The sequence below is a fragment of the Petromyzon marinus genome, chromosome 73 (genome assembly GCF_048934315.1).
Source record: "Petromyzon marinus isolate PM22_M1 ecotype Great Lakes invasive population chromosome 73, UKy_Petmar_22M1.pri1.0, whole genome shotgun sequence".
NCBI lineage: Eukaryota > Metazoa > Chordata > Hyperoartia > Petromyzontiformes > Petromyzontidae > Petromyzon > Petromyzon marinus.
The window spans coordinates 4833890-4845922 of NC_133739.1; the positions used below are offsets into that span (position 1 = coordinate 4833890).

General features: G+C 48.3%; 1 protein-coding gene across 1 annotated transcript in view; it reads right to left on the minus strand.

Moving 5' to 3' along the window:
- The window catches only part of LOC116957391 (uncharacterized), a 47937-nt gene that overhangs the window by 13886 nt on the left and 22018 nt on the right, over nt 1-12033 (minus strand). Inside the window, exons 3-4 of the mRNA XM_076055858.1 lie at nt 10776-11078; nt 3319-3429 (exon numbers count right to left, since the gene is read on the minus strand). Coding sequence (XP_075911973.1) covers nt 3319-3429; nt 10776-11078 — 414 coding nt within the window. The remainder of the gene's footprint in view (nt 1-3318; nt 3430-10775; nt 11079-12033) is intronic.

Here is a 12033-nt window from a genome sequence, read left to right on the forward strand (position 1 = left end):
AACTATCTACGTGACTTTACCGAAAGACACAAATAATGTGGATTCCTGAAGTCACGAAAGCTTTAAGCCAAGATTTATACACTATACTACTTTACACTACACTAATATAGACTACACTGCACTATTATAAACTACACTACTCGAGACTACACTATACACTACTACACTACACTACTTCACACTACACTACTATACACTACACTACTATACACTACACTACTATACACTACACTACTGGGCACTACACTATACACTACACTACTATACACTACACTATACATTACAATACACTGCACACTACATTACTATACACTACACTACTATTGACTACACTACTGTACACTACAATATACACTACTATACACGACACTTAATATACACTATACACTACTCGACACTACGCTATACACTACTATACACTGCACTACTATACACTACACTATACACTACTATACACTACACTACTGGACACTGCACTATATACTACTATACACTACTCGAGACTACTATACACTACACTATTATAGTTTACACTCCGATACGCTATACTACCAAACACTACACTATTGGACACTACACTATACACTACACGACTAAATACTATACACTATACTATACTAAAATGAAAACAGATTTCTTTAGAACTGATTGTTGTTGTTGTGTTGCCCTTTCCCGCACTGATAAAAGCAGCCACAAAGACCAAACCTCGTGCTGTTCATGCCGTCTTGAAGCTGAGTCAGCCGAGCTACTTCGGCAAAAATGGGCAGTCTGGCAAACCCGAAGGTACTGACTCGTCTCATCAACAGCCTTAACACTTGTGCGGCGTGCTCGCCGGCAAAAAATAAAAAAACGGTGCAGACTTCTCCAAGTCAAGCAGAAGGTCCTGGAAACCTGTCCGCAAGCCCGGTGCAGCCCAGAAACCTCCAGCATTCAAGCAACTACTCGTTACACCTAATCGAGTTGCGATTTACCTGGTGAAGGTCACCGGGTCTAGGCGCATGAGCATCACGGACGCCATGAGCGGCAGAAATACCTGCATGGTGAAACGAAACACCGTCGCGAGCCTTTCGCCACTGCCGAAGTGCCGAGCACTTCAGAAAGAGAAGCATGGTAAAGCTCCTGGCCTAGACAACGTATCCCACTGAACTACTGAAACATCTTGGATCCCGCGTGCAGGACTGGCGAGCAAGTTTCTTCTCCCGAATCGTGGATAAGGGCCAAAGTCAACCGCAGTGCCAAAGAGGTCCACTCAAAGAACATTTATTTATATATCGATATATATATATAATTTGTGAATGTATCTGGTGTTTTGACTGTGGGCAATCAAGTTAAATATAGAATTTGCCAAATGAATAAATCTCCACTATGGCGCAATGCCCGTGGTCAGTCTGGATCAGGGGTCGGGAACCTATGGCTCGCGAGCCAGATGTGGCTCTTTTGATGATTGCATATGGCTCGCAGATAAAACAAAATATTCTCACTTGTTTTAATCCATCCATCGATTTTTCACTGCGCATGTCCTGTTCAGGGCTGCAGGAGCAATTGTCCATTATTTTAATTGGATGATACTGGCCTACGTTTGCCGTTGCTGGGTAAAACAGGTAAACGCCCCCTTTTGAATCAGTCTGAGACTGCGTCTGCTCGGTCATTAGCTCAAAGCTAACCCTTCGACGAAGAAGATGGCGAAAAGAAAAAAAGACGACGAGTATCGTACATTTCAGGACGAATGGACCGAAGAATTCGCCTTTGTGGAGAGAGCGGGTTCTGCGGTGTGTCTAATTTGCAATGACAAAATTACATCGTTGAAACGGTCGAATGTAAAGCGGCACTTCGACACGCGCCACGCTACCTTTGCATCAAAATACCCTGCGGGAGACAGCAGAAAGAAAGCGTGCCAAGAGCTTCTGAGCAGGGTGCAAGCTAGCCAGCAGCAACTCCGCGTATGGACCCGGCAAGGTGACTATAATTCGGCTAGCTTTGCTGGTTCTTTAGCAATAGTGAGGAACGGAAAACCATTCACAGATGGCGAGTATGCTAAAACGTTCATGCTGGATGTAGCCAATGAACTTTTTGATGATCTTCCGAACAAAGACAAGATAATCAAACGGATACAAGACATGCCTCTGTCAGCAAGAACTGTTCATGATCGTACCATCGTGATGGCAAACAAAGTGGAGGAAACGCAAGTGAAGGACATAAATGCAGCGCCGTTCTTTTCTCTGGCTTTGGATGAGTCAACAGACGTGAGCCATTTGTCGCAGTTCAGCGTGATTGCAAGATATGCTGTTGGTGACACACTGCGCGAAGAAAGTCTTGCTGTTCTGCCATTAAAAGGGTCCACAAGAGGTGAGGATTTATTCAAGTCTTTCATGGAGTTTGCTCAAGAAAAAAGTCTACCTATGGATAAACTTCTCTCAGTGTGTACTGATGGTGCTCCGTGTATGGTGGGGAAAAACAAAGGATTTGTGGCGCATCTCCGTGAACATGAAAATAGACCCATCCTAAGTTTCCATTGCATTATACACCAGGAGGCACTTTGTGCTCAGATGTGTGACAGGCAGTTTGGCGAAGTGATGTCGCTGGTCATTCGTGTGATCAACTTTATTGTTGCCCGAGCCTTAAATGATCGCCAATTTAAAACACTGCTGGATGAAGTTGTAAATAACTATCCTGGTCTGCTTTTGCACAGCAATGTGCGTTGGTTGTCAAGAGGGAAGGTGCTTAGCCGTTTTGCGGCTTGCCTGAACGAAATCCGGACTTTCCTTGAAATGAAAGGCGTCGGGCATCCTGAGCTAGCCGACACCGAGTGGCTCCTCAAGTTTTACTATCTCGTAGATCTGACTGAACATCTGAACCAGCTCAACGTGAAAATGCAAGGCATTGGAAATACAGTGTTATCCCTTCAACAAGCTGTATTTGCTTTTGAAAACAAGCTGGAGCTTTTCATCACGGATCTTGAAACAGGTCGTTTACTACATTTTGAAAAACTGAGCCAATTTAAAGATGCATGCACAGCAAGTGAGCCCATTCAAAACCTTGATCTCCACCAGCTAGCTGGCTGCACATCCAGTCTCCTACAGTCCTTCAAAGCACGCTTTGGAGAATTTCGTGAGCACACTCGTCTTTTTAAGTTCATCACCCATCCAAACGAGTGTTCACTGAACACAGCCGACCTGAATTACATCCCTGGTGTCTCCGTCAGAGATTTTGAAGCAGAAGTGGCTGACCTGAAGGCCTCAGACATGTGGGTGAATAAGTTCAAGTCACTGAATGATCCAGACTCTGGATCCATGAATGCACCATGACAAGATCTCTTACCTTTAAGGCGACGGCAGTATAGTGGGATTGCGATGAGAACCAGCAATGTGACTATGAGGAGAGGAACCCAGTAGGTGTAATGAGGAAGGGTGTGAATGTCGTTTCCATCTCCTGGAGAGAGAAAAAAAAAGTCACATTCGCACTCAATTGCAAAGCAAACAACCCAAAAAAAATTGCTTTCACATGCACGGGGTTTATATCACGAAGTCAACCAAGATCGACCTTAGAACCACGATCGTTCCTAAAAAAAAATGGATCTTCAAGCGTGTGTCATTGCTGTTGCACGTGTGCTTAAGACGTACGATGGAATTTCTTCCCGTTGATAACTTTTGTAATTCGAAAAAAAGGTTTTACCCTATCTGGCAAATAAAACAGGGGAGGTGTTAAGATGTTCCAACACCAAAGAGACGAAACCTTTCGCAAGGAATCAAGTCACTGCATTAACCACACACGGTAAATGTGGTGAACGTGCAAACGAACATGGCTCTGATAATATAAATGATGCATTGTCCTTGAAACTAATTGGCCTACACCAGAGACTGCAGCCTTCTTTAGGTGCCTCGTCTCATCACCAGCGTCAGACCAGAAAATGCCTAAAGGCGAGCAGCACAAGGCCAATGCACTATCAGGGCAATGCACTATCAGGGCAATGCACTATCAGGGCAATGCACTATCAGGGCAATGCACTATCAGGGCAACGCTCTATCAATCAGGGCAATGCCCTATCAGGGCAATGCACTATCAATCAGGGCAATGCACTATCAATCAGGGCAATGCACTATCAATCAGGGCAATGCACTATCAGGGCAATGCACTATCAGGGCAATGCACTATCAATCAGGGCAATGCACTATCAATCAAGGCAATGCACTATCAGGGGATTTATAGCTCGGGTGAAGAGCTACAAAATGGGATTTTTTTGATACTGGCAAAAAGGTCCCATTTTGTAACTTTTTTGTTGATTTGAAGCTTTCTTGACTGCAGGAATCCATACTCTTTGGTTCTTTCGGTAAAGTCACGTAGTTAGAAATAAAATAATATATTAATGTTATTCATATTATATTACTTTTTAAAATAAAAAAAAAAACATTATTTATATTATTTTTTAAAATAAAATAAAAACGAATATAATATTATTTATATTATATTATTTTTTGTTTTATTTTATTTTTCTACCGACGTGAAAGAATGAAAGAGTATAACTTTTGTGTTGTTTGTGTTTTTTTGGTTTGGTGCAATATTCTTAATTTGTTTACTCGTTTAAATTTTTTCGGCAGTAGATGTGGGGGATTTTAATTTGCTTGCTATGTTTGTGTGTGTTCACAATAGGTGGGGAGTGGTGGTGTAGCGGTTAGCGCTACGCTGCACTACGAACCCGACGACCCGAGTTGGATTCCTGATCACGGCCAACACTAGTGACCATTATCTGAACCGGTACTGGACCTCCCCTAGGTGTACTCAGCCTTAAATAAGCAACTGGTGCGGTGTGCAGTAAACATTGCCCCTGGGGAGACAAAGGCGGCCGGGCGTGGTGCTGGCCACCCACCCCATTATGTGCCGTGCTGGCCTTCATAGGTGCTTGCTAACAGCACTTGCTCCAACAATCTGTTAATCTTTGTCTTTACGGGGGAGTCTTCGTCTTTGTCATGATAATTATTACTTTGGTATTCTTTGGGTCTTTCGATAAAGTCACGTAGACAGGTTAAAAGCAAATAACAAAATCTACGACGTTATTTTTTCTTTTTTTCTGATGATGGCCGCTTGCGTTGCGATCGAAACGTCGTAGTTTTTTTTGTTATTTTCTTTCAACCTATCTACGTGACTTTTCCGAAAGACCCGAAGGATATGAATTCCTGGAGTCACGAAAGCTTTAAGTAAATATTTAAGTTACTCTGGGTTAGATCGCATAAGTTTAAATGTGGTGTGGTTAACCCCGCCACCCACACCCGACCCAGCCAACCAGCAAGAGGTTTGCGGCCATTTTGAGTTTGTTGTCTTTAGCGCTGTCAAGGACAACTGACCGAAAAAAACCACGTGAGGTGAACCGACCCCAAGAGGCGCTGTGATTACAATGAAACCGCTGTTCCTGCAGAAGCATGGCGTGGACATCAGTGTGTGCGAGGGACTCCTATTCCATAGCCTCGTATCTAACCCGTAAACCTGAACTCTGAACCCCAGTATAAACTGAAACGCTACAAGATGGGTTATATCGCATGCATATAAATGCATAGCTATCAACCCATACGGTTTACCCCATAATCTTGTACGGGGAAATTGAACTTTCAGATCCATACGGCATACAGCCGTTTTAATAAGGGCAATAAAAATGAAATGTTTGTGTTGTGGTACCACCGCGGCGGAGCAGCTCCGTCGGGGGCCGTATTCACCACCGTGACACCGCCGCAGGGGAGTGACGACGCCGACGCGGCGCGCCCCTCGCCCACTACCCCCCACATGTATACACACACACACCCCACGTAGGGCCGGGAGGGAAGGTCACCTGGCCGACGGGTTTTTTATCCAGAAGCCCCTAATGGGATCAAGCTTCATGGTTTCCCCGCGGCCGGGAAAAATTTGGCGATCTACCCCAGAGGCTGACGCGCACCGCGGCGCCGTGACCTGACATTAAAGTTGCGTGGTCACGGCGGAGGCCGTGGAGCCACCGCGAGCGAAACCGCACACACACGGCACGGGGCGTGTGAACCCCGATATGCCTGTGGTTATAGGTGGGATTAGGAACTGGATCCCTGTGGTTATAGGTGGGATTAGGAACTGGATCCCTGTGGTTATAGGTGGGATTAGGAACTGGATCCCTGTGGTTATAGATGGGATTAGGAACTGGATCCCTGTGGTTATAGATGGAATTAGGAACTGGATCCCTGTTGTTATAGATGGAATTAGGAAATGAATGCCCTTGATTATAGGTGAGCTCCCGAGTCCAAATAACAACAGGATAGGAGCATTCAGGCCTCTGCATAGACAGGGCGGCGCGGGGCGGAAGCGTCTGAATGTCTTTTGTTCTAGGAAAGGTCACGGATCAGCATGTGACAAAGGACGAAAATAACTCAGCCTCTGAATGGACAGGGCGGTACGGAGCGTGGGAACCACGGTACGCCTTTGTCATAAGTAATATTACAGATCTGAATATGAAGGAGCACGGGTGGGCAGGCGCCAGAGCAACGGAATGCCTTTAGGCTGTATAAAATACGGAGGCTTAGCGTAGCAAGAGACAGTCTTCTTCAAAAATCATCGCGGTCCACGAAGGAGGGGAGTCAGCCGTTCGAGACGTCCGCGGGACGAACTTCAGCGCAGCCAGGCTCAACGCTCTACGGATCGCTTTCCTACAGCTTCCAGCGCAGCAGAGTGGAAGTACGTGTGAGTAAGAGGCAGAGGTAAGTTTGGGCTATTTGATCGAGGGTAGAAAGCAGAGCGATAGGCAGAGGAAATACAGTCTAGGATCCCAAGGGGAATAGGCTGACATCCACGGACCCACACAATTACGCGTAGCTTAACGGGTCGCTCGCGGTAAATAAAATAACTGGTAGGGGAATAAACTTGTGTCGTGTGGTCCTTTGGAGGGTGAAGAGGAGGGTGGAGAGTGTTTTGTGTTCGCGCGCATACGCGGCTGTTTTGCGGCGAATAAGGGACTAGAGCGTGCTTGGTGTCCGTACCTGGACGATAGTTTACAGTATTGTTCAGCACGCGCGTGCCTACACGACTAATTTCGGTGGTGCCCAGCGCTCGCGTACCTGGGCAATCGCCTACAGTAGCGCTTAGCGGTCGCGCGCCTGTGTGACGGGGTGGCGGTCGCGCACCCGCGCGATTGTCTAATAGCGAAATCGGAGCAAAGTAATCGCGGCGTGTTTGTTTTTGCTTAAGCGCGTGGAGCGTGGGTGGGAGGGAATCCCACGGGGGCGCGCCGCGCCTGTTCATTCCCGTGCAGGACGGGGTTTTACTTTGTGAGCGCGCTCACCGCGACACGCCGCCGTTGAACAGGGTAGCGCATCGCAATACGAGCCGCTAATTAAACTACGCAAACGCGGTCGACATCCCAGGCAGAGGTACAGGGGGGTGAGACATTAGGGGTCGGTAGTCTGGACCTGACAGAGCAGCCGGGGGGTAGCGGTATGAATGGAACGGGGGAGTCGGTGGGCAACGGCCCCGACAATTCAGTAATGGCGGGGGACGGTAGCCTCCACAGTGTCTATTTGTTTGTATTTTTCCATTATGATGGGACTTTTTAGGATGAGCATTGAGATTTATAAGGGCACGGGGTGACCAATAAAGTCTGAATTGGTATGTAATAAGGTAGACACTGATGAGGTGTTAACAGGTGTATAAATGTGTCGTTAATACACCACCACCCCCACCCGACATAGCCAATCAGTAAGGAGTTTGTCACGTAAAATAAAACGTGTACAATTCGTGGCTATATTCTTAGTTTTTTCGGTAAAGTCACGTTGAAGAGAATTTTTTTTTTTATTGTTTTATATATATTTTGTTATTTTGTTGTTTCTCTTCAACGTGACTTTACCGAAAAAACTAAGAATATGAATTACTGCAGTCACGAAAGCTTTAAATCAAAATTCGTGGCTAGTTCAGGACTAACTGATTGTTGTGTGTTGGGGAGTTAAACCCAATGGGACATTTACAATTTGAGTAGCCGTGAAGTTTCGCTGGTGATTACAACAAACAGCAGCCTCGTCGGGCAAATTGTGCAGGAATTCCGTGCGCTGAAGTGAGCTGAAGTCATAAACCAAATCAGCACGGTTTATGTTCACGTGACAAACAAACCCTCACTGATTGTCTGTGTCGGGTGGTGGTGGTTGTGGTGGTGGGGTAACGACAAATTTATACTTATGCAATTGAAGCCCAAAATAACTTGTATTATGAATAACATTGGTTGAGAAAGTCTACCACTTCATGTTGAACTGCCTTGTGTGTTGAAATTCGAGATGAGGGTTCTGTGTGGGATAAGACTATGGTTTTGTATGGGATGACTTGAGGGTTCTGTATGGGATGAAACGAGGTTTCTATATGGGATGAGACGAGGGTACTGTATGGGATGAGATGAGGGTTCTGTATAGGATGAGACACACACACATACCCCCACGTAGGGCCTCGTGGGGGGGGGTCACCTGGCACCCTGGGTTTTCACCCGAGAGCCCCCCTTGTGTGGATGTCTCACGGTTTCCCAGTGCCAAGAGTTTGGCCCCCCCAGGCCGAATTGCACTGCGGCCCCGTGAATTAGCTTAAAATTGCATGGCCACGACGAGCAAACCGCAATGGGAACACCCCCCAGCCCAGGCAAATAGGGCCAAGGGAGAGCAAAACGGCCACTGAGCAACGCGGGGAGCACGTGGAGTAGGACGAGCGCGTAGACCATGGATCAGGGAGCAAGGGAGAGCCACATGCCAGGTAAGGGCGGGGCATCGGGGGAAAATTCCTGGGCTGGATAAAGCCAAACCTGACCCGGAGCACGAGGAGTAGGACGGGCACGTAGACAATGGGTGAGGAAGCAAAAGGAGCTGATCAACAGCAGCATTAGGGGGCTCTCTACGGGGGGGGGGGGGGGCACGGGTAAGCGCCCGACTGGCTGGGCGGATTATGAAGAATGCTGAGGCACGCAGGGAAGCGCCCCGATTGGCTGAGAGGGAAACCCAGCTTGGTCAGGGATCTCTTTGATGTGGGAAGGCATAAAAGAGGGGAAGAGGACAACCGTAGCGGTTCTCCTCGAGTCAGCGAGCGACGCAGTCGGACTTCCAGCCGCTCGAGCATCCGAGAGACGCTGGCGAGCGCAGCTGGGACACGACCCAGGCAGAGACCTCCTGGACCCTCATCCCTCCCGACTCCCAGCACGTCCGTGAGAAACCGTGAGTACGCTCGTGGGGTGAGGAATAGCGCGAGGATTCCCGGAGGGGTTGGGTACAGCTAGGTGGGACGCTGCTCGCTAGAGGGTTTATTTTGCTCCGGGCCACGCAGGGCTTTTCTTTAGGTAACACATTCATAAACTTAAAAGCACAGAGTGACAACGCTGCGTGATTTCTGTGCGCGCGGAGAGAGCGTAGGGGTGGTGTGAGTACGTGCATACGTGTGGAAAGCACGGGCAATCAGTCCTAAAACGATCGTTGTCGTTCGCGTGCGTGCGTGCGATCGCGTGCGTATTTACCTAGCCCGTTTTACGCAGTGGGATTACGTAGCGACGAGCGGCTTAGGGGGGTCAGCGTGGTGTGCAATTCGAGCGTGTGTGCGCATCGCTGGCCGAGCGCTTGAGCTTGCAATTGTGTTTGCACAGGGGATTAGCGCGCGTATATCCCCATCGATCCGATCACCTGTGCCCGCGTGTCTGCGCTCGCCCATACGTGTGACGATCGGCGTGCATTCAATCATAAACGACTGCTTGCGCTCGCCACGCGTGCCTGCACAGCGGATTAGCGCGCAAATATTATCATCTACACGATCGTCATTGTGCCCGGGGCGTGCGAGTGAGGCTGCACTGCGTAGTGACTCCTTGGCTGCGCCCGCATCCACGCAGCCGCCGCGCTATTTTTTGCACGAGCAGTAGGGAGCCACACGAGCAGGCACGCGCATGCACACAGCAGCCACCGCAGCAGGTACGGGTGGCTGCGCGTGCACGTGGTGAGGAACAGGTACGGTTGTGCACGTGCACGCAGCCACCGCAGCGTGAGTGGTGGTTTACACGGGGGAGGGAGTCAAGATAACGCGAGGCGGTGGAGAGCCAGCCACGAGTCATGCCCCACAGAAAGGCCCCGGATGAGGGGGAGGCCGATCACTCGATCGGTGGCAGCCTGGCGGGAAGGAGAAGAGGAGGAAGGAGGAAAGGAGGAGGGGAGCATCAGCCCCCACAGAGGGTTCTGTATGCCATGAGATGAGGGTTCTGAATGGCATGACGTGAGGGTTCTGTATGGGATAAGACGAGGGTTCTGTATGGGATGAGACGAGGGTTCCATATGGGATGAGATGAGGGTTCTGGAAGAGAGAGATGCAAACTCAAAATATACAGCGGGCGTGAGGTGTGTGATTGATCCCACGACCTCTTCCATACAGTACTAGGCGAGGTAGTTCACATCCCTTATCACCACAAGAGGTTACGTGGTGACCCGCTTAAACTGCATTCTCTGTCACGTTCATTGTTTCCCCCTTAGTCCATTCAATGACATCAAAGTCACCGTGAGGATAACATTGAGGTAAACAAAATATATTTGTGCCTCGCAGCAAGATCCTATTTGGTTTGCTTTTTGACTGGTGGAGTTTGTATTCTCTCCCCTTGTTCTGCATGGGCTACCCCCTGGTTTCCTCCATAGATCACTGATATTTCTCGCCAAAAAATCCAACAACCCAATGCCGAAAATGTGCCCACAATTGAGGCTTTCCTGGGTTAAAATAAGCGAAACAAAAACAAGACAATACAAATTAAACAGTCATCCTCTCCGTACCGGGCGCCGCTGTCGTCACCGTCACGACGTCGCTCCTCTCCGTCGTCGTATTTGTCTCTCCCGTGCCCGCGGTTTTTGAGACCTCACAGGCGACTCTGTCCCCGTGCCGAGCGTCGTGCAGGGTCCACGTCTCCGTGTGGACCCCGGCCGCTGTGAGGTTCCCCCCCGAGCTCGCGTCCCCCCTGAGCCACGAGTAGAAGATGGGAGGGGAGCCCTGGTGCACGAGGCAGCGCAGACGCAGGGAGCCTCCTGCCACGTGCACCACGGGGTCACGTGGGGAGACCTCGGGCTTGGACACGGAAACTTAGGACACACGGACATAGAGAGAGACGTGGAAATTACTAAGTGTTGTAGTGTACTCTTTGGTTCTTTCGGTAAAGTCACGTAGGTAGAAAAATAAAACAAAATACAAATAATTGATAATTTTGTTTTATTTTTCTACCTACGTGACTTTACCGAAAGAACCAAAGAGTATGGATTCCTGCAGTCACAAAAAATTCAAATCAAGATGTTTATAGTGTAGTATATAGTGTCGTGTATAGTAGTGTAGTGTATCGCAGTGTATAGTGTAGTGTATCGAGACAGGGAGCCTCCTCCCTCCTGCACCAAGGGGTGCAGGATGGAGGAGAGATACAAACACAAAGATGCCCCTTCATATCATGTAAGAGACTGTTTGGGCAAGTTCTGTTAGTAGCGAGCAGGGACTATGAAGGCAAGGACAGCACATGAGGCATCATCGACTTATCGATGATCCGCATGCTCAGTGATAATAACACTTTCGTGGCTCCCGCCCCAGAGAAGACTCAGCCCACTAAGTGGATGATAGCAGAGCCACAGCCAATCAGACATCAATAAAACTCGGCCCACTCAGTGGATAATAGCAGAGACACAGTCAATCAACGTAAAAAAAAAAACTCCGCCCCCCACTGTTGCGACTACTGTACTGTAGAGGCGATCGCGTGGACTTCGGATAAACCGGAGCAACATATTTGTTCGGTTTAAGCACAGTGTGACTTGTAATACGCGTTTCCAAGAAAAAAACAATGTTGTATAATTGTTTTTAGATGATTAACTTGGGCTTAAGGGAACAACGTGACTTTACCGAAAGAGCTAAGAATATGAATATCCCCCCCAAGTTATTAATTTACGTCAAAATCTCACAAGTGCTGCAAGTCGGATAAAGCGCACATGGACAGTCGAAAGTCTACGCAGCATTATAGTAGAACTGACTGTACTCCAAACCTTTCTATCGCACGGG